Source organism: Staurois parvus, unplaced genomic scaffold, assembly GCF_062004578.1.
Source record: "Staurois parvus isolate SC_StPar_1 unplaced genomic scaffold, SC_StPar_1.0 ptg000276l, whole genome shotgun sequence".
Classification (NCBI taxonomy): domain Eukaryota; kingdom Metazoa; phylum Chordata; class Amphibia; order Anura; family Ranidae; genus Staurois; species Staurois parvus.
In genome coordinates, this window is record NW_028318072.1 from 8,985,720 (window position 1) to 9,009,608 (window position 23,889).

Sequence of the window (23,889 nt, forward strand, 5' to 3'; positions counted from 1 at the left end):
CAGAGCCTGGGAAAGCGTCAAGACCAACTCAAAGAAATCCTGCATGGTGGTGTGAGTTTTGGTTACTATAGGAGACAGCTGTTGCTTCGTAGCTACAGAAAATTGGGTGCAGGCCTATGGCCCCTTTTTTCTGTACTGCTGTCTACCTAGCTGTTTTGTTTTTTTGGAGTCTGCTGATTTGTCTGCCTACTGCCCTAGGGGGTCCTGTGCCCTAACCCTCTCTTCCTACTTTTTTGTCGTTGTGAGCAGTAAACTCACTTTTGTTCGGCCTAAAAGTGACTGGCGCCCAATTTTTCTGCAATCGTTAACACCCTCCATGTCTAGGGACCAGCACCCTGAGGTGAAATGTCATCCCTCCGTAATGATGGAGATCGGGGGGGGGGGGCACTACTTGTACATGTTAAAGTTATGAGGGGGAAGTCAAAAATGCAACCACCTGCGCCTAATTCAGACAAGCCTTTGCACCAGTTTCGTTAACATTACTGACAAGTGCCCAGATTAACTACCAGGGGCGGACTGACAACTCATGGGGCCCCTGGGATAGGGGATCATGGGGCCCCTGTGTCCTTGCCTAAACTCAAAATAGCCTATGAGAAAAAAGGTACCAGGGGCATCTCATGGGGCCCCCTACTGACCCCGGGCCCTCGGGCAGTGCCCGAGTTTCCAACTGGTCAGTCCGCCCCTGCTAACTACTGCCACTTTAAGAACCTTTTGCTGTAGCAGCAACAGATTCTGAAAGAATTACCCCCAGTCCATTGATTAGGAAACTGGCAGCAATTAGAACCAGCTCTAAGCTGCCAAATAGAGGCACCCCAGTGCTCAGAGAATGTGACAGCTTCCCGCACAGGGCCCTGTCCCCAGCTAGGAGACTCCCCAGGCCAAAAGGTAAATGTAAACAAAAGGACCAGGAGATACTGGTGATGTCACTACCCAAATATTGAAATGCTGATATCTGGGAAATGACTTTGTCACAGGGTGCTTTACTGTCCTTTCTCCTAGGCTTACTCAGATGACTCTGTGTGGCTATCTCACATGCTTAGCAGGGATACTATGTTGTCACTAGCAATATATATAAATATATGGCACAGACAGCAAGTACAATTGTGAAAGTGACAGCAAAAACTTTGAAACTTTAAAGTTTTGAAACACATCCTCCTGCATAAGTTGTACCTGTTTATCTGCTGTGTTATGTTTTCTACACCTGTGCAAAGTCTAGAATTTATACAGCTTGTCTGTGTATTTAGAAGACGGGGGTGGGGAGCTGAAATGAAACACTCGGTGGGGAGAGCTCTGAGAGCTGACTGGAGGGTAGGGGCACACAGCACACAAGTACAGAGCTGAGGCTGTCACTTTGCAGGATGTTTGCTAGAGGTGCCTCCCCTGTCACTTTTTTTCTCTTGGTGTCAAAAAAAACTTGTCACAAGTGATTCATGCTGATAGTAGGAGGTATGGGGCAACAGACAGAAATGACACTTAATGCTCTTAATCAAGACAAGTACACACTTTGATCATATTTCATATCCGAGGTTTACAAACACTTTAAATGTTTCAATAGAGCACAAGTGTATTGATCTCACCACACTTGTAGACCATTAATCCTTCCTCCAGCTCCGTAACTGAATGCCTGTAGTTTGGAACAGAGTGACTGTTGGAGGAATAGTGTTCAGGAGTCTGCAATCCAATGATCAGAATTGCAATGCTTTGCAGGTTTCAGTACAAAAATATATCAAATGCACATTTATTTATCAATATGGGTGCAATAATAATTTGGTTTGCAAGAGGTGGAATAAGTATTAGAGCTGAACTTCTTGCAGATAAAAAAAGATACAAATTAATGCAGCTCTTTATTCATTAATACATCAGTAAATGTATAGGGGCAGCACAGTGGCTAAATGGTTAGCTGTTTCACCTGGCAGTACTAGAGTCATTGGTTCAAATCCCAACCATGGCACCATCTGCCTGGTGTTTGCATGTTCTCCCTGTGCCTGCATGGGTTTCCTCTGGGTACTCCAATTTCCTCCCACACTCCAAAAACCTGCTGGTAGGTTATTATTATACAGGACTTACAGTTGCAAGAAAAAGTATGTGAACCCCTTGGGATTACGTGGAGTTTTGCATGAATTGGGCATAAAATGTGCTCTGAACATCATCTAAGTCATAACAATAGAAGAACACAGTCTGCTGAACATAATACTACACAAACATTAGATGTTGCCATGGTTTAATTGCACATAACATGTAAACATTCACAGTGCAGGGAGGAAAAAGTATGTGAGGCCCTAGCTTAATGACTTCTCCCAGAGCTAATTGGAGCCAGGAGTGAGCCAACCTTGACTCCAATCAGTGTGATGATATTGGATGTGTTGCTGACAGCTGTCCGGCCCTTAAAAAACACACACCTGTTTTGGGTTTACTGGTTTAAAGAAGCACTGTCTGATGTGAACCATGCCTCGCAGAAAAGAGTTCTCAGAAGACCTACGATCAAGAATTCTTGACTTGCATGAAGCTGGAAAGGGTTACAAAACTGGGACATAAGAAGGTTGAGGGGGATTGGATCCCTGTGTGGGTGATAAGATGTTGAGAGGGAAAGATGTCAATATGGGACGTAATAGGGTTGGGAAGGGATGGATCTCAGTGTGGGAATAAGATGGGTGGGGAGAAAAAATTTCATTGTGGAAGGTAAGATGGGATGAGGAAGAAAGATGTCATTCTGGGATGTAAGAAGGGTGGGGAGGAATAGATCTCGGTGTGAGGGATAAGATGGGTGGTGAGGGAGAGATGTCAGCATTGAGGGTAAGATGGGTGGAGAGGAAAAGATGTTAATGTGGGATGTAAGAAAGTTGGCGAAGGATGGATCTCAGTGTGGAGGGTAAGATGGGTGGGGAGGGAGAGATTTCAATGTGGGACGTAAGAAAGTTAGGGAGAGATGGATCTCAGTGTGGAGTGTAAGATGGGTGGGGAGGTAGAGATATCAGCATGGAGGGTAATATGGGTGGGAGAAGCCAGTAAATAAAATGCTTATGTGAAATCACATGAGCATGTATATTATCATAGAATGTTGCGTTGTCTTATACGTAGTGTTCAGAGTAAATATAGATGAATGGAAGACATTCAGCTAGAAGCAGATTGAGGAGGGATTACTAAGCAGGAGGGTGCAAAGAGGAGAGGGAGCTATCATGTGTTCTGGGAAGTGTGACATCAGCGGCTGGAAATAACTGTCAGCTTTGTTATTAATACACTTCAGGGCCACCCTCCTACATCAGCACACAGTGTAATGGCTCTACATACACATTTATCACATGTTCACACAAATACCAGCAGAACATCTGTTTCAAAACCAGAAACTGAATAAAATCATGAAGTGGATCATTCAGTAAAACAAGTTAATCACAGTTGCCACCGGTTATGTAATTCTGGAATACTGTATACACTGTATTACTGATATTACTTTGTTTATTGACCAATAGTTACCCTTCAAAGACTTTAAGCAGGATGTTAAATTGGAACATTAACAGTAGTTTGACTGTATATATAAATCCAATCACTAAACTCTCATATAAATTAAAAATCATTGTTACCCTGCCACATGGGCTTCTAAGGAAAGCCGCAAATGATCATTTTAACACAAAAACCAATGCTGAGAAGGAGCAAGGAGCCATCAATAAAGTGCACATACACACCAAGGGATTCCTGGTCTGCTTTCACAAGAATGTTACAGAAGCAATATATATATATATATATATATATATATCATAAAAGAAAATTGACCCTCTTGTCTGACCCCTGCATGGCCACTGCATAAACAGCCCTTTGTGTTTGGAAACACAGTTGCCCTTCCGTATTTTGACGCCTACATGCTTCCACCCTCTGGCTTTTTGCCTCCTATTTACAACATTGCCTACTGAATCACACAATGCTGACTGGAATGAAGTAGTTTCAAATGCCCAATTGTTTTCCTCGTCCCAATGTCCTCATATTGGTAACCTTCTCTTTCCCTATGACTCTGCCGTTTTATAGAACTGATAATACATAGCTCCCAACTGTCCCTGACTTTGAGGAACTGCCCCTGATTTGGAACAAATTACCTCTGTCCCTCTTTTCTTCTCATTTGTCCCTCATTTTGGTCTGAGCTATATAGTTGTATATAAAATGCACTATTTATCTATCAAAAAGTCTTTCACAGTGCTAAACCTTTCATCCAATTTCTAAATTGCTGCATCTGTAAATTTCAAAAGCCAGTATAAAGGTGTAGTACTGGTAAAAAAAAAAGCACTTGTGGGTTTAACTAATCTAGACAGGGCAGGAGGTGTGCCCTATGCCTACATATTTTTGCTAATAGGCATCCCTTATTCCCATCTCAAAAAAGTTGAGAGGTATGGATAATACAAATTTCTTTCTGCTATTTTATCACATATATTACTCTGCTTAATCCTACGTAATTATAAGTAAACACAATCATTAAATCTCATATACGTTTTAACCAGTTGTTATAATTTTAAAAAGCTATTTTCAGTCTGATCCTGCCCTGAAGGACTTTGTTCAGGCATTTCCTCTTATTGGGAGTCGAATGTCCATGTTCCCTATTGGTGCTATTGTGTTGTCAGCTATTCACATAGACTTCTGCTAGAGAATACAAGTGGCCATTTCAACACTCATTATGCAGGCATGGACCAATGTTGCCACCATCAAGAAATCCACACTCTCAAATGCCATACAGCCATCAAGAGAAAACTTTTAGACAGGAAATGGCTGTAAAGAGGTATAAACATTGGCACAAACATACATGCCTACAGCGTCAAATACATGCCTTAGTTTTGAGCTTATACAACTATATGCCTGAATAAATAGACCCCTAAATCCTAGAAGGTCTTTAAGCACATATGCAACCTGCATAGCTAATGAGTCGGTATAGTACTAATAAGTATGGTACTGGGCTATTCAGCTCAGTGGTAGAAGTATCCATAGAGAGCATGCCAGTTCGAACTGTGGTTTAGGACTTGTTAGCTCACTTTTTTTAACAAATTAAAGGTAAAGCAAAGTCCTTTACATCAGGATTTCCCATGCGGGGGTTTCAGTCTTGCACAGCGAAAAAGGTAACAAAAAAGCTGTGGCACCTGGCTCCCTCTTCACAGCGCCTCTGCTTTTTCACTGGTCCATCAGGCTGGTCCCCCACCAGTGCTCCTGGCTCCTCCCCCTTGACCAGTGCCCCAAAAGCAAGCCATTGCTATGTGGACACTGGTGCGTGCTTGCTCCTGAGCCACGCTCTATGCGTCCATAAAACACAGAGAGCCACGGATTGGCCCCACCCCCGCACTCTCCTCTCATTGGCTCACTGGCTCCTGCTGCTGTGTCTCAGCCAATGAGGAGAGAGAGACCCAGGACAACTGAGGCTCCTGGGAACATCGCTGGATTGAGAGGGGCTCAGGTGAGTATTAGGGGGCCTGTGGCGGGAGCAGCACACATAAGGTTTCTTACCTTCATGCATAGAATGCACGAAGGTAAAAATCCTTCAGCCTTTACAACCACTTTAAACTCAAGAAAATATATTTGCTGCCCGTCTCTGCCTGGGGGAGCAGAAACATCTACCATATGTCTGCAGATGTTGCTATGTAAATATGTTGCACACATCTTTGTTGAAAGTTGCCAGGCACTGTGTGTATATAAGAGGAATCAGTTACATCACAAGGTCTATCTCAGGGACATCAGATAGAAGCTGCATTAACTGGCTCACAGGCTGCAAACCAAGCTTTGTTTTGTTGATGCAGTCCTCCGAGAATTGCTTTATTTTATTTTAAAGGCAATTAATACACTGTATTCTAGTATAAAGTGTTACTGCAAACAGTTACTTCTACTGTCTTCCCCAACCCTAAGTTTAGTTTAGTAAAAAAAAAATCAGCCCAAGGGACACTACTTACTATCAGTCCAATGTGTCCCTTCTGCTGCTGGCTCTGGAACTAATTCAAATCTTCAGTCCTCTGAACCCCCCCCCCACCACCACCACAATCCTATGGGGTTGCCTGAGCTAATAGAGCCACAGGACCATTCTCTATTCATAGAAGTCAATGAAAACAGGATCTATGAATGGAGAAGGTGAACAGAAAGGGTCGGCACAGTCAGCACTTTTGATGAGTGCATATGACAGATTCAGAGACTGTATTAACCCCAACAACCCCCCCATGTGGTATTATAAGAGCATTAGACACTAATGTCCATTGGGAAGCTTCCTTATTTGCATACTAATGTGACTTTCACATAAAAAATAAGTAAAGAAACAATAGCATAAGCATCAGATCATGCTGTAATAGTACACAAACAAGGCTGAAGCCACACAATATTGTTACTTGCAGTTTCAGAGATTGGCTCCTGTGTATTAGAACAGGAAAGTGAGTTGCCATGCTGACAATGGGTACATGCAGAAGCCTGCTCCAAACCATGAACAGTGTGTGGGTGGGTTGTGATTTGCTTTCTTGTTTAAATGGCTTGGAAGCTTAAAAAATGTAGTTAAACTTGCTCCTGATACAAAGGTGCAATGGCAGCTGCCAAGACTCCTAATGGGATGGAACATACTGACTCTTAATAATCAGAATGGGATATGTTTCCACTAAGTTGAAAATACCTTGAAGTGGAACTGAAGTGAATATTTGCTATTTTGGTAACCATTAAAAGGGTATATTGTGCTTTAGCAATACCCTGGACTTTCCTGAACATGTAAATTTTGTTTAAATTCCTCCTGAAAAATAGCAGTGAAAACAAAAAATCTGGAATATGAGGTTAAAGCTGATTATAAATGGGTAAAATTCTGTTTGAGCTCTTGTACAGAATTTCAGAAAAATAATTTGTCAGAGAACACCTCCATCAGTGACTCAACAAATTTAACATGAAATCATATGTAAATGTACATTTTTTTTCCTATATTTATAAGACTGTGTGTAAAGTAACACAATATGAAAGTTGTTTCATAACATGTCACATAAACATTAAAGATTAGCCAGAAGAGTAAAACAGCTTCAGAAGCCCAGAAATAACAATTGGCATTCAGAGCAAGACCTTAAAAGTGTCATAAAATATCTATTCTATGACATACATTTGACCTGGGTGAGAGGAGGGCAGGACAACACGGTTCTCACCCTCCTCTCTTTGTTTTCTCCCCATATATGCTTTCTGGGTGGCATATACTGCATGGGCTGCGTATTAAGGTCTACTATAAGAAGTCTAGGTATTCCTGAAGATGTGAGGGTAATTGTAGTGGGGTGAATGGATATGATAGAATGGTATGTGGTAAAGGGAGGTGGAGTAGGAGTTTTATAAGATGTGGCTAGCTTAAAGGGGATCAGGGTATGTAGGTTTGGTAGATTAGAGGAAAAGAGGATTGGTCATGTGGGGGGATAATATAGGGAGGGGGCTCCAGAGAAGGTGATGTTGTCTCCTGTGTCCCTATTATGTTCAACTGTGGTTGTTTGTACAAGGGTTGTATAACAGACCTTTCCTACTTTATAATTAGCAGGTGCCCAAGGGTTGAGTAGTGGGTATATAGACCTTACTGTACTTTACCATTATGATAAGTCCTTTATGGGTGTAAAGAGGAAGTGACATTATTTGCTGGTATGAAGAGGTGTCATTTTGTCCAGCTCTTACAAAATGGGTCATATTATCTTGGCTTATATGACTGAATTCATTCATATTGTAGATTGAGTTTATCTAAATTTATCTGCGCTAGCCAGTGTCAAGTAGTAGGTGAGTGTTGTGATTTCCATAATCATGGTGTAAGGGATTTGGCTGCATTCAGCATGTGTTATGAATGGGCATTTGTATTGTTTTAGGGTCATGGTGGTGTAGTAGGAATGGGTCTGGATGGATCTCAGTTGTTTTAGTGATGAGGACATGTACATGAATGAGAGTGCCCCTTAATTTATGGCATCTCCAGTACACTTCTGAAATGTTCTCTGATACATGACTGTGAGTGTGCATCCTGTAATATTAAGACCTAAGCTTATAATTCATCTCCTGAGTGTTGACAGTAATGGAGCATTTGAAGGACTTGTTGTTAATCTGTTCCCAACTTTCTGATGTAAAGTTTTGGTTGGGGTCTGTTTCCCATTATCTGGAATAGGGTAGATCTATTGGGGGCACAGATTGGGCTAGACTGGGGGTCTCCAAACTTTCTAAACAAAGGGCCAGTTTATTGTCCCCCAGACTTTAGGGGTCTGAACTGTGGCCATTGGAAGTGGAAATTGTCCTGGTGTCAGTAGGAATGCATCTTTGGTATTAGGAGGAGGAATAGTACCCCATCGCTCATGTCAGTGAGAGGAATAATGCCCCATAATTGCTGTCAATGTGAGGAATAGTGCCCCATCATTGGGTCAATGGAAGAAATAGTGACCCATTGTTGATATCAGAGCAGGAATTATGCCACATTGTTGGTGTCAGTTGGAGATATAGTATACCATTGTTGATATCAGAGCAGGAATTATGCTCCATTGTTGATGTCAGTTGGAGGTATAGTATCCCAGTGTTGATGACAGTGCAGGAATATTGCCCCATTGTTGGTGTCAGTGAGAGGAATAGTGTCTTGTATCGGTGGAAGGAAAAGTGCCCCAAGGGCCAGATAAAGTCAAGAAAGGGGCCATAGTTTGGAGATCATTGGGCTAGATCAACAAAGATTGTTAAAAATCGACGGACACGCTTCTAACTTTAGCTTGTTCAATTAAGCTTTGACAATTAAACCTAGAAGCTGATTGGCTACCATGCAAGGCTACACCTGATTCTGTGTGCTCCAGTTTTAGTAACTCTCCCCCACTGAGCCATGGCACAGGACAGGCTTCCAAAACATAGTCACAACATAAAAATTGCTAGAAAGACAACAAGTGTATTACAATGGTAGGTATAACAAATACATTCATCACTCAGTTCACATAAGATGCAAACTTTACACATGCCTTCATAACACAACAACTCTAATTTCATTAAAACAAAACTTTGTTTTATTTTTTAAAGCAGTATTAAACCCAAAAAACAAAAATTGTAAATATTGCAGCTTATCATTCCACTCTGGATAGAGGAGCAACAGAGACACCTTTGGACAGCAGCATTGTTAATCTGAGGAGAGGGTAATGTTGGATGCACCAGCAGATTTTGGACATGACTAAGAAATTAAAGCTCAACACCTGCTAACACATTTTAAACAGTTACATCAACAGTTTTTTTCCTTTTGGGAGATAAGTTTAAAATAAATGAATAAAAGCTGATTATTGTAAGCACCCCTGTCTGTGTTAAAAGGTTTGTCACAACCCTCTACCTCCAATTTGTACTGGACATCTTGGTCTATTAAAGGAAATTGGAAAAATGGACTTACTGTCCAGATCCAGAGGTGAAAATAAAGAACAAAAAAGGCCTCAAGAAAGAAAATGAAGGAAGCTACCATATTTAAAATTTGGTAGGATGCAATATAATACATTTTTGTTTTTGGGTTCAATACTGTATATTTGGGTATATTGTATATGCATCATTACCAGGGGTGGACTGACAACTCATGGGGCCCCCCGAGCAATAGGGGATCATGGGGCCCCTGTGTCCTCACACACACCCAAAAAAGCCTATGAAAAAGCCAATGAAAGGTACCAGGGGCATCTCATGGGGCCCCCTACTGACCCCGGGCCCTCGGGCAGTGCTGAGAGCTCCAATGGTCAGTCCGCCCCTGATCATTACATAAGGATGTGTGGGAGATACTTGATATACTAATATACAGTATATCTGAGTCTACATATATGAACATATTCAATATGCTCTACAGAATATTTTGTTTGCATTTTTCTTTTACACTTATGAATTTTAAAATTTCTTTTCATAGCCTGTGAGCATAACGGTACATATGATTATTTTCAATAGGAAACCACACTTATAATTTAGTTTGTTCAGATAAGAAGTTAGAAAAAATTTACATACTTCTTTTCAGCTCATTATGGTTGAGAACAACATTAACTGTTAGAAAATAAAAATAAGATGAAAAAAAAAATAAAAAAATAAAAGAAAATGAATGTTTTGAAAACAATTGTTTTAAATGAAGTTTAACCAGTGCATGGCCAGGTTAAGGCACTGTTGCCTCTGACTGGTAGTCTCTGGAGATTTAGAGTAAGATTTGGTGATGTCACTACTGTGCTGCTCACTGTTTTTTTTTCCTGGAGACTCTGATAGCAGAAAGCAAAAGACATGCCTCTACCACGATGGCATTTCCACACAAGACATAGTGCACAACAAGGCATGGTAATTCAGTAATGGATATAAATCTGCTGCACAGAGCCCACAGGAAAAACTGGTGGTTTGCCCTCTGTCTACTTTTTGGGCACAGCTTCCATGAGTTTGTGCATTCCAGTTCACCAAATACTTCCAATTGTACTTCATGTATTTATTAAATGCAATATTCTTTATTTTCAGCATCAAATGTCTAGCTATGGCAAAATGAGACGCTGTGTGTTGCAAAAAAATATAATGCAATTATTTTACATTTTTCTTTCAGATGCCAAAAACATTTTGGGCCTGCCTTGTCCTTGTCTCATTGTGTCTTGTGTTGACAGTAGCCTCAAAGAAAGGAGGGAAAAGCAAAACTGGTGGCTGGGGTAGTAATAGTGGGAGCAACCGGAACCCAAGCTACCCAGGAAACACAGGCAGCAATTGGAATCCAAGCCACGGTAATAGAGGTGGCCAGAACCCAGCCTACCCTGGAAATACAGGAGGTGGCTATAATCCCCACTATCCCAACAACCCCGGAACCAACTGGAATCAAGGTGGTGGCTACAATTATAACCCTGGCGGAAGCAGCTACAACAAACAATGGAAACCTGACAAGAAAAAAACCAACATGAAGATGGTTGCTGGTGCAGCAGCAGTGGGAGTAGTCGGGGGCTTCGTCCTAGGAAATGCCATGAGCAACATGAGATACAACTTTGACAATGATATGGACTATCGTTACTATAACTCCTACCGCAACCAGATGCCCAACCAAGTCTACAAACCCCAGTACCAAGGCAGTCCATATGTGCCTGAAGATAGGTTTGTCACCGACTGCGTCAATACTACCATGATTGAATATGTAATCAAACCAAATGAGGGAAAGAACACCACTGAGGTAAATGAAACCGAAGTCAGAGTCAAGAGCACCATCATACGGCAGATGTGCGTCACTGAATATCAGCGCTCACCTGAATATTGGGGTCAAAATTCTGGGCTGAAGATATTCTTTAGCTCAAGTCTCATCTTTTCCATTTCCCTCTTTGTGTATTTTGTGGTGCAATGATCTGAAACATTGATAAAAGTCAATATGTGTATATAATTTGAAAGAATACAGTTATCCTGCTCCACTGCCTAAGCCAATATTTTCTCTACCAACTCCCTGTATAATCTTAGCTTTGGGATGACCTAAAATATATGCTGTGTAATTTGTTAGTGTAAACATTAGCTATCACAGCTGTGCAACAAAAAGCAGTGGTTCCATCAGTCTTGCATGGATACAGATATACCTTACGAGGGTGCTAAGATCTTTATGTCTTGCAGCAAACTTTTTTTTTTTTTAATTATTTTTATTATTGTCATGTACCAACAAAAACTGCCTTCTATGTTTGCATGTTCTCCCCACCATCAAGCTTCCTGTATATCACATACCTAGCTGGAAAGCACCATCACAGCCTTCCAAAGTAGTCTTCTCCTTCACTGGACATTCCTGAGAAAAACTGTAGAATGTATCCATTACCTAAGGCTGCTGTGGAAAATGTAGCCTTAGTTTTGTTTTTTAGTTTCCATTTTCAATGACATTTGTTAAAGTTTTCATAGCAAAATGAACTGATATTTCCTACTTTCAAGATCACTGATGGCCCTATCACGAAATCTATGAAAGAAGATGGCAGCTGTGCTTTGCACTAAGGATTACGAGCAAGAGAGGAGATGCAGGACCACACACCCAGTAAATATGATACAATGCAGCATTGGATTGCTATACTTCTGTTTACACTAATAGTCTTATATAAGAAAAAGGGCAAAGTGAAGTAAACAACAGCAACCAATTCCTTTTTCTGATTGCTCTATACAGATAGAAGGTGAAATCTGGCTGTTTTGGGCTGCTGTGCTTTACACACAATCACTGCTCTTTGCACTACTTTGTTAGATCACATATTGTCATAACAATTTGTTTACAGTCATTCAAACACCATCTAACTGTGTAGTCAAGTGTAAAAATGTAAAGCTGATTGTGTACCCTAACTAAATAACTAGCATAATTGTTGCCAGGTTTAAATAAACGTCAATGTAAACATCAATGATGAAAACTGGAAGAGGCATGCCTGCTAGTATAACAGGTCACATGTTTACTGAATTAATAAAGGATGTTTTCATTTTCTTGTCTTTTACCACCATATTATGTGGCTGGTGCCACTGTATGCATGCCTGTAAAATCCAGGAACTGCGTGAAATGCATAGTTATATCACCACACTGATTAACTGGAATGTAGAAGTGTACTGTAATTGAAAGGGACCAGTTCTTTGGCAGGGCAAAGGCCACTTAGTTCTTCCCTCCTCCACAGCAGTGCATACTCACCTTGCCTCACTCCCCTACAAATTTGCTTGGCCACTAGGACTGGGTCAAGAAGGCACAAAAAAGGTGTAAGCTCCAAACAGTTTAAGTCCCAAACTTGTTATAGCTCACACAGGGCTATGGACTCCCATGTGACAATCCTGGGCCAATCTTGAAATGATTCTGTACATGGCCTATACTGGCCATTTTACCTCTCTCTAGGTCAGGAGTGCTTAACCTTTTGAAGCGTGAGGGTCACTTAAGTGATTTGGTAACCAGTCGCAGGCCACAATGAAATGAAATGGTTCAGAATTTAAAATGTTTTATTTTGATCAGCATAATGAACATATTTTTCCTGCAGCTGGTGGGAAGAAGAAGAGGAGAAGCCTGCTTTCAGTAGTTGCAGGAGGAAAATGGAGAGGATCAGTTCCTGTATATGCTGCCCCCGACCACCCCTTCTGTCCAAGTATAAAACAGAGTGTGACAGGGAGGCTGCGCGGGCCCCTTGGAGCATGGAGCAGAGTCACCATTGCGACCCTTGATGCTACATCAGTGGTTGGAGGTGTGTGGTAAAAACACATAGGTTTTAACCACCCCCAAACTGCAATTGTAAATGAGCCTTTACTGCCTTGATCCCCCTATAAGGCTGCTTTCACTCTGATGAGCTGTGGGTTACCTGCACCAGTGCAGTGCAACTGCACCTTTCCTGTGAGTTAGGTGCTCTTTGCCATAGACTTCTGTTATATCTTGAGGGGGCAGAGCACTTTCTGTAAGCACACCAAAATTCCTGCATTCAATATATAGTAAAAGTCAGCGTCCCTGATTTGAGGTTGAGGGCCACATTAGAGGGACCTGAGGGCCATGTGTGGCCAGCAGGCCACAGGTTAATCATCTCTGCTCTAAGTGGATGAACAGAGCAAGATGGAAGGGAGTTATTTTGAGTATGTACTGCTGGGGACTGAGGGGAGTAAAAGTGCTACTAAACCCATACCCCTGCATTCACTATATCTAATCTCACACAGTACACAGAACATGGAAATGCAATTATTTTAGTAAATATAAACCGCTAAATAAATTTTCTCATCAGCAGTTAGAGCAGTCTGGTGAATTCTGCACTATGAGGCTGCATAACCCCTGACCCTCTCTCTGGATAGTGCTGATTGGCCCTGTGCTGATCACATGCACTCTCCCAAGAAAGAAAAAAAAAACTCTCTAGCAATGCACGCCAAACTGAGCATGTGCAGCTTGCCCCCAAGTCTCTGTTCTATCAGCAGATGGATTGGAGACAGGATCAAACATAATTTTTTTACAATGCTGAGAATTAACCCCTTAGGTTCCACAGTGAGTATAACAAGCTTGCTTTACTGCATATACAAAATGATTTTACTGTTGTGGGTTTAGTAACGCTTTAAGTGACCTTTTTCCTTTGCAAGTAATCATTTTAAAACAACCCTGTTGCTATAAAATATTTATTAAATCAGTGAGGGCTGCAGGAGAAATCAACACTCTTGGAAGTGTTTGGTTTCAGTGCAGACTTTAGCAGAAGGATCTCCCAGCATCGGACTGGAACAGAGCAGGCAGCAGGAGAGGTGAATATATACTGTCTTCTTTTACAAAAATTGATTTAAAAAAATTTCAATAGAGACAAGGTCACTTTAAACTTAACAAAGGAATACATTTAAGATTTGATTTAAGATAAGCCTCAGCATGTTGAATCAGCAGTAAGTTTCTTACAACTCTTTGAGACCGCTTTGTCTAGAATTCCAGAAAAGTAAAAACATATTGCCCATGGTACTTTTTTGGAGGTTCTCAAATACAGAAATGTAAATATATATATCAAATTAATTGTAGCTTGTGTCTCTGCCCATCTACAGGGGCCATAAAAGTTTTCCTTTTTTGCAGTTGTATTCCTACACCCTTGTCAGTCCATCAGTGTAGTATAAAGCCCTAATGTTATGGCCGTAGGGAGAATTGAGAATTTTGTGAAGATTCTTAACCAGTGGAGTTCCTGAAAAATATTAAAACAACGTGTTATCAAGCAATTAAAACTGAAATATGTGTTTGGTTATTGGTTGCCTTTAAACAATTTATCTACTCAAAACTGAAATTTCATTTGGGTTGATAAAGGGTTGAATCACATGATTTTTATGTCTCCAAAGGACTTCATTACTGAGATCTCTCTGCTGAAATAAAGGTTGTGTCCCCTAAGGCATTTCTTCTGCTGCACCATGAATAGTTCATGTCTTCCTGTCTATTTTAAGCCCTAGGCAAAGCCAGCTATGTGCAACCCCCCCCCCCCAAAAAAAAATAAACTTCACCTGCAGTTCTAAAATTTTCCACCCTAGCACAAACCTTCTCCTCCAGATCCCCCCTCCTAGCATAAATCCCTCTTCCTAGCACAGTCCCTTCCAAATTACCCTTACCAGCACAAATCCTTCCTGCCCACCCAAATCCCCCTCCTAGCAAAACCCCACCCAATCGCCCATCTAAGCACAATCCTCCCCAACACAAATTCCTCCCAATCCCCTCTACTAACACAAATTCCCCCCGAACCCCTCTCCTAGCACAAATTCCCCCAATCCCCTCTCCTAGTACAAATTGTCCCCTTGAATCCCCCCTCCTAGCATACATTCCCCCCATTCCTCCCTCCTAGCACAACCCCCCAATCCCCCTCTCCTAGCACAACCCCTCCCAATTCCCCCATCTTAGCACAATCCCCCCCAACACAAATTCCCCCCAATCCCCTCTCCTAGCACAAATTCCCCCCAAACCCCTCTCCTAGCACAAATTCCCCCAATCCTCTCTCCTAGTACAAATTGTCCCCTTGAATCCCCCCTCTTAGCATAAATCCCCTCATTCCTCCCTCCTAGCACAACTCCCCAATCCCCTCTCTTAGCACAAATGCCCCACAATCCCCCATCCTAGTATAAATCCCCCTTCCCAACTTCCCCCTCTTAACACAAACTCTCCCCCCCATCCCCTCTCCAAAACAAATCCCCCCTCCCAGCACCAAACCTCCCTCCTACTCCTAGCACATATCCCCCTATTCCTTCTCCTAATACAAATCCCCTCCCATATCATCATCCCCATTACCCATCCCTGCACAAATAGCCCCCATCCCCCTCCTGTACAAACCACTCATCTCAGCAAAAATTATTGTTACCCCTTCCTCCTTCATTGTGTACAATTCCCCTGTAAGCTTCACCCCAGGACCCCTCTAGATGACCCACCGTAGGACCCCCCCATGGCGGAGATTAGGGAAACCAGCAGCCATGGCTGCGCCCTAGGCAGCAGTGCACCCTAGGCGGCTGCCTAGTACGCCTAGTGGTAGCACCGGTCCTGGGTAAGACTCGTAATGGAACAGACTAGTTTACAGAGGTACTGAAATCTCATCACTGGAGTTCTTCGACATATAGGCCTCCTTCACACAAGCGACCAGGTGATAATCTTTGTATATATCTACAAATAAAGGGGTTACCTATAGCCAGGGACAGGTGACCAGCCCTTACCGGTGATGGATGGTTTTTAAAAGATCAAGTTCTAGTATTGCCATCCTAAGTTGAGGATAAGGATAACAGTCCCAGAGCCTACAACTTTAACAAGTTGAAAATTGCAATTACTGTATTTCTGTTCTCACAGGTTACTATTATAGATTGGGCATGTAATTAAACATTACAAGAACAAATAGCCTTCAGATGCAAGTAATTCAGGGGCATTCATAATCACAGATGATTTCTTAGCAGCTGCTTAGCAGAACCTTCCTCTCCAGGAGCCCTCCTGCTCTTACCCCACTATTCATTCAGCTCTACTGATACTCAAAGGCCCTGTTTAGAGATGGTGAGTTGAAAATCACAGGCCATAGCATCAAAGCCTCTCTTCCCCTGGACGTCAACTGACTAGCCAGTTTATCTCAGACAGTCTCCTAAACAACACACGTTGAAATAAGGAGATATTCACACACAGGGTTTTTTCTCCTCCTCTCCTTACATTGCTAAATAGTCTGTGGGTTGAAAAAAGACATGCTTATCAAGTTTAACCAAAAGACAAAAATAACTAAATAAAAGACCAGAATCCTCAACCTTCTAAACCCACAGTTAATTTAGCATAAGCCCTCTTGCACACTGACGTATTCCCTTTGCTGATTTTTATATGCAGGATCTTGCTGGCAGAAATAGCCTGAGTAAAAACGCAAGTTACAGTATGCTGCATAAAGATCTTGCATATACATGCTTACATAGCACTATTCCCTTAGGAGTCGCTGAGTTATGGGTCCCCCTTAAGCTCTGCACAGCCAGTCAACACACATTTTTCATACCGGATTACTGTAGTCGGCTCTCATCGGCCCCCGTACAGGCTGAGAGGTAAGACAACACAAGGCCTCTGTGGAGATCCTGTCCCTGGTATGCTGACTGTGAATAGCTGAAGACTAAGTCAGCACACAACATCTCGATGAAGGACGTTCATTCTTTGCCAGACACCTTGACAGCTGTGACACTTACACATAGCCTGTCAATAGAGGTCAGAATTTAGAAGATGGAAAAATCGTGGTCAAGATCCCCCAGGTGGAAGGCCAGCCGGGGATCTGTAGTACCCATTTGAAACTAGTGACGTAGTACCCTGGAGAATTTGCTGTGCTGTCTGCCACTCAGAGGGAGGATAATCCATTACCCGCCTTACCTTGCTTTCCTTAAGAGGACCTCTGGTTATTTATTTATATGTGCATTCCAATTGCGCATCTGGTGAGTGCGTAATCTTACTACACCCATATACACAAGCACTGAAGTATCGTTGGAGTTGGCACCTTAAGAGCACAGATTGTCACCTTATGAACTTTTATTATACATTTATTATATACTTATTGTCATTTTATGAACTTTTTATCATTTATTTTATTTCATTTATTATTGGGTAATTTATACAGATAGTTTTAGCACTGCACTTTGATTTATGACACATTTTTCACACTTTGCACACTGGAGTCAAAGAACAGTCCTTGAGCTTGGTTTTGTGATTTCATTAAGGGGTACAAATTTGTTAAAGCAACAGTCTCTTTGCTTGAAGAGCTCCAAAGACTCATCCTAGTGCACCTCTTCAGACCCCGGATGATTACTCCTCTTCACCTAGCTGCACTGACGGTATTCCCTGGTCAAGGAGGCCCAGAAGTTGCCATGTTAGCACAAGCAGTCCAGGATGAGAAGATAGTTGGGTCTTTCACCTGACAGACCTCTCCCTTTAACTGGCCAAGCGATTGTAAGAGTATTCACACTGCCCTTCGTGTCAGCTTAGTGGGTTGGTGGCTGCCTTCAGGCCCTTTTCTGGGATGGCTCCTTCCCTGCTGCTCAGAATGTCCTCCCCAGGAGATGGTGGCACAGTGGATACTCTTTTCCACCAAGCAGCCTGTAGGGTAGGAAGGTCCCCTCCCTGGGGTCCCCTCCCAGGCTCCACACTCCAACTGGCCTCACTCCATCTTCCACCTGACACTGACCTGCTGTACATTCTCTGCCACTTTTAAGGGTTTGCCTTTGTCCCCATGCACAGCCTCCTGCCAGGGTATTGGCCACGGTTCCTCAAACATGCAGATCTGGGCCTCCTCCCCTCCTCCTCCCCTGTTCCAGAAAGTTCTTACCTCTCTATAAAGATGGGAGGGCTCCAGAAGCCATGATCTGTTAGAGCCTCCCAGCCTGTCCTGAGGTGACTTCACTACCACACGCCCAGGCTGACTCAGCCCGTCTAAAAAACGAAAACAACAAACAGCCTAACTAGCTTAATTGGAGAGTGCTACACTTATAGGCTTGTAAAAGTGCGCATACATATACATGCATAAAATTCTTCATCATCTTCTAGTTGCCAGTGTTGCAATTTACACATATGCAGTATGCTCATATATACAGTACTTGTGTATGCACATAAATTACTGCACTCAAACCTAACATTTTCTTACCAGCTGATTGGCTAGTTAAGTTAGGTCTTTGTATTACATAGTTTTTGTAAATCTAAAGAGGTCTGCACAAAGATTGTGCAATCAAATTAAAATTTGTATGCTGAGCCTATGACAATCAAATACTCCCAGGATTAACAATCCACAGTGTTATTACTTATACTTTTAAATTCCTTATAAATATTCATAGCCTGTAATATTTCATGCTTTTATAAAAACATTCAGTTTTTTAAAACATTCTACAGTGAGCTAGAAAACAATCTAGTTAGCTAGAATTAAAGTCGGAGTCTTTACTGGAACAAAAGAGTGATATGCATTTTCTTCTTAATGAAAAACTTCTGGGTTCAGCAGAGCTAATTATAGCATGGTACAATTTCAGAACCGTACATTGCTTCATGCTAAAGCTCACCATATACCATATAATCTGATTATACAATCTCCTTTTATAATGGGGGCGGTGGATTATTATTATTATACAAGATTTATATAGCGCCAACAGTTTGTGCAGCACTACAAAATGAAGGTAGACATTACAGTTACAATACAATTTGGCAGAAGAGGAAACAGAGGGCCCTGCTCATTAAAGCTTACAATCTAGGAGATGGCTGATGGTAGGTGCCAAATGGTACAAGTCCCTGCCCCCTTCTTCTATGATAAGACTACAACCCACCTGCTGGTAGCCCTTTACCTCCACCATATTGTGCACAACTCTTTGCCAGTGGCCTTTCAATGACTTCTTTGAAAGGAATGTCCACACAATCAATACAGTTTCCACACCTTACTCTTGTTCTTCGAAAAATGGCAATGACAAATCTCATCATATGGAAATACTATCTGGGGTCGCTGAACATTGCTAATCACATGTGGTGGACGTATCGTAGCAGTCATGTGAAAGCAGCACATTACGCATCACTCTTAAGCTATCTTCCTTTTGTACAGTCTCTCTCCTTCCCAGGGTCATCAGTACTCACTCACAGAGGGTTCTGACTTTCCATAGGCTCTATGTATCCAGCTCAGGACTCCCTACTTGTTGATCCCGAGACAGAACTGCATCTGCTACTCCTCTAGCTCAGTAAACTTCTCCCCGGACCTCCAGGGGAATAGCATTCATGACAGAGAAAACTTGGCCTGGTCTAAAAGGCTTTTTGCAACCTGCTCTTAGCCCCTACCAACTATAAAAAGACAAGGAGACTATGGGCAGATCTACTGGGTGCACAACAATCTCACACTAACCTCCCTGCCCTGTCCAGGGCCTTTTGTGAGTTATCTAGCTCCCATGCCCCAACTGCACTAGACTGCTCTCATTCTGGCTATGGGCACTGACTACACCTATTACATCACTAAGGAGGGACTTCTTTAAAAGGGGGAACTATCACAAGCCTATAACTTTTCCATTTATGATACTACAATGAGAACAGAGCCATCTAGTGGCCAGCCAGCTAACTGCACCAGCTTACACTTTAGATCTACCATCCACTATGTAGTGCAAGGACCTGCCAGAATAAATATCAATTGGTAGGCTAGATTAGGCATGTATATAATGAAAAAAGTGGTGAAGCGCTCAGTAACAAATGCAATACATGTAATAAATAAATAACATCAATAATAATGACACTATGTGCTCACAATTCAGGTCACAGTGTCCTAGTGGGTGACTAAAAGTGAACCCAATCCCATGGAGGGATCAAAGTATCGTGACCCTTAGTCCCCACAATTGGGGTAGCAGCCTAAAATATCGTGGATCCCTGTTGAGGGACAAGTGCTAATCATATGCACCAAAATCACAAATAAATAGCCAAGTCCAATCCTAGGTGGATGTGTAAACACAGCTGCAGTGCTCCAATCTTCCAGACTATGTATAAACGATTGTGACCCACCAGTAGGTGCTCTCCAAACAATTGCTAAAGTGGCCTCTCCCCTCCACTCATGGACCCCTAGGGGCCATAGAGCCTTATGGATCTGTCCTTGATCCTTCTGATACAGGAAATCCTGGTGTTCTAGTGACAGGGCTGTGACAGGTATATAGCCAGCAAGAAATCCTCACCATGAACCCCTCCAGATCAGTAGGTAGACAGACACAGATACGCTCCAGGCAAGAACAATTCAGCAGGCCCATAGAGTAGAAAGGTAAACGTCCATAGTGTAAATCCACTTTATTGTAAAACAAAATAATTAAAAACAATAGCACTCACATTTTAAAAGTCATCAGCAGGCATTTCACATATATGGGTGTATTGGAAATTAATTGCAGGGAATTCAAAGTTGGTGCCGCGCCGGAAACACGTCACACGTCAAATCGGAAGTTGCATCACCACGCTGTCATATTCCTTCCTGATCCCCCGAGAGGCAATCGGATATTTCCTGAATCAACTTTACCTATAAATGTTAGCATCCAGTTATATTCTGTTTATCCAAGAAAGAATCCAGGCCTTTTTTGAAGCAATCCACTGAGCTGGCCAGAACCAAATCTTGAGGGAGTTTATTCCACATTTTTTACAGCTCTTACTGTGAAGAAACCTTTCCGTGTTTGGAGATGACATTTCTTTTCCTCCAGACATAAAGAGTGCCCCCTTGTCCTCTGTGATGGCCTCAGGGTGAATAACTCTACACCAACTTCACTATATAGACCACTGATTTGCAGATCTGCTCAAAAGAATGCTCAAAGACGACTGAAAAAATGCTTGAAAAAACGCATGAAAATGCTCAGCTCAGTGTGAATGGAGCCTAAATATTGATCAGAGAGTAGTTGAAACAGAGTAATGTTCTGCAGATCTTTAGGGATCAGAGATAAAATAATCTGCAGAATATATGTAAACATGTGTTGGTGGTGTCTGCAGATTGTTCACATTGGCAAAAGTGGCTGTTTCTGTATTATGTGATATTTGTGCGTTTTCAACCATGTTGGGTTGGGTTTGCATACATTAATTGTTGATTTGAATTCTGCCAACATTTCTGCCTCCTGGCACCCCTTCTCGTTCTATTGTCCCTCCTTCCCTTTGCGAAAAATTAATTAACCCCCTCAAGTACAAAAAAGAGAGCTGAAGTTCAAATTTTTTTGGAAGAGAGTTCTTTGTGTCTTCTGTCTCAATATTTAGCCCTATTCTCACTGCTTTGTGTCTCTTCATTTAGTCCAATTTGCCGAAGACCCAAAGTGATGTCTGAGAAGCCACCTGGTATTCAGCAGCCCATCTCACAAAGCTGTGATGGACTGTGCTGCAGAATGGCTCTCAGGCTGCTGCTTTTGTATACACTGAGACTCGCATCTTTTCTTGATGCTTTAAAAAAAAATATAGTTGACAAAAAAAAAAATATTGACCCCAGATCAAAGGCCAGACTGTGCACTATGGTTATAAAGAACTTGTCTGAAAAATGTCCACATCAATCCACTAGGATCACAAATTTCGACCTGATGGATCTTCCATAAAGCCATGGCAAACCCATGGCAACAGCAAAAGTGTATTCTTATAATAAATTTATATGGATTAAACAATCACTGGATGGGTTGCTGCTTCTATTCAGAGCAAAATCCTGCAGAGAAAACAGGCACAATCTGCTTACACTAATCCACTGGCATCAACTTTAAATAGCTAATGGATCTGAATGACTGGGGGAAGCATGAGATTATGAAACTGAAAATGTAAAATGATCTTGTATGTTAACAATCCTAGGCAAAGCAATAGATACACTTTTTAGAAGGCAGCTTCGCTAGGTTTTACTTTCTTCCTCTACACTCCTCCATACCCTGGTTCTGCCACCAGAACCCCAAGAAATTATCAGTACATTTGGGTATTAGAAACATATGACTCTCCTCTGCTTCCCAATAATACAGTGTTGCATAGCTGGGTAGCCTGTCCCCATGACACATTACTATCATGGTGGGGAGAAGTTTACAGAGGCAAGTACAGCATGTTTATGGTACTGTCTATATAGAGAACCTGTTGCCTTGTCTAGCAAGGCTGACTTACTGGTACGTTTAAAAACATTCACGGTAAGCAACAGACATTAAGAGGCATGCTCCAGAATTTCTGTTATGAATTTAACCCATTCCTACCCACACGCTGTACGTTAACTTTCCTTAGCATGATGCCTATCATTCCTTTTACAGCTACCACCTGACACTGTGTGTAGCTGCTAGCTGTCAAACCCTGCTATCACTAACAGTTTTAATCCCCACTGTCAATCAGGAACCAATGAGAGTGTGTCTCAATCATGCAGTCACTCAGCAGTGTGCCTCTATTCAGCACTGTAATTGTCTGATACAATGACAATTTTTTAAAAATTAATTTAAAAATATATATGTTTGATAGGTAGGGCTGGTTCCACTACTAGACAAACTAGGGCACAGCCATGGGGTGCTGGGGTGGTCTACGCCCCCTCCCAGGCCACCCTTTCTATGGACGCTGTGCCTGACCACTGAATGCCTTCCCCCATCCCCACACTTATGACTGGGACAAGGGGAGAGCAACTTGGAGCAATGAAGCCTGCAAATAGGAAATGACAGAAGCTAGCTGGGAGGTGCGTGCCGTGCTCTTCTCTCCTATCAGTGGAGTGATCCTCTATACAGCTGATGACACAGGATCGCTCTTACATCAGCATGTTTAGGGTTTAATTCATTCTCTGGCTTCCTGCTGCCAAGAGATGAGCGGTCATTGGAGAAAATGGCGGGCAGGGTAATCAAACTATGTACCACAAGATCCAAGAGCAATCCTGTGTCATCTGCTGTATGGAGGATCGCTCCACTGACAGGAGTGAGAGCACAGCACAACCCGCACCTCTACCTGGTTTCCTGTAAGTTTGGGGGTGGGAGGGTAACGGGGATGATGGGGGGAGATTTGTGATAGGAACAGGAATGGAGGAATATGTGCTAAAAGTAGGAGGAAGGTTTTGGGGGGTTAGGGGAGATTTGTGCTAAAAGGGGGGTGGTTTGGATAAAGTGGGAGAGTTTTATGCTTGGAAGGTTAATTTGGAGGGGTTTTAGCTAAAGGAGGGATTTGAGTTAATTTGTCCTAGGTGTGGGGATTGAAAGAAGAGGATTGGTGCTGGGAGGGGGGATTGGGGAATTTTTGCTAGAAGGGGGGATTGGGGGGATTTGTATTTGGAGGGGGAAGTTGAGGGGGAATTTGTGCTAGGAGAGGGGATTAAGGGGATTTGTACTAGGAATGTGGATTGAGGGGAAATGTGCTAGGAGATGGGATTGGGGGGATTTGTGTTAGAAGAGGGGATTTGGGTTAGGAAGAGGGATTTGGGTGGAATTTATACTAAAAGGGGGGATGGGGGGGATTTGTGCCAGGAAAGGGGATTGGGGGGGTGTTATGCTAGGAGGGGGGATTTCTGATAGGAGAGGAGATTAGAGGGAATTTGTGCTAAGAGAGGGGATCGGGGGAGATTCGTG

General features: G+C 42.3%; 1 protein-coding gene across 2 annotated transcripts in view; it reads left to right on the top strand.

Moving 5' to 3' along the window:
* The window catches only part of PRNP (prion protein (Kanno blood group)), a 29,359-nt gene extending 16,975 nt beyond the window's left edge, over positions 1 to 12,384 (top strand). For both annotated transcript variants that reach the window (XM_089681735.1, XM_089681734.1), the window contains exon 2: positions 10,514 to 12,384. In XM_089681735.1, coding sequence (XP_089537861.1) covers positions 10,514 to 11,290 — 777 coding nt within the window. In that variant the 3' untranslated portion in view covers positions 11,291 to 12,384. The remainder of the gene's footprint in view (positions 1 to 10,513) is intronic.
* The last annotated feature ends 11,505 nt before the right edge of the window (positions 12,385 to 23,889 follow it).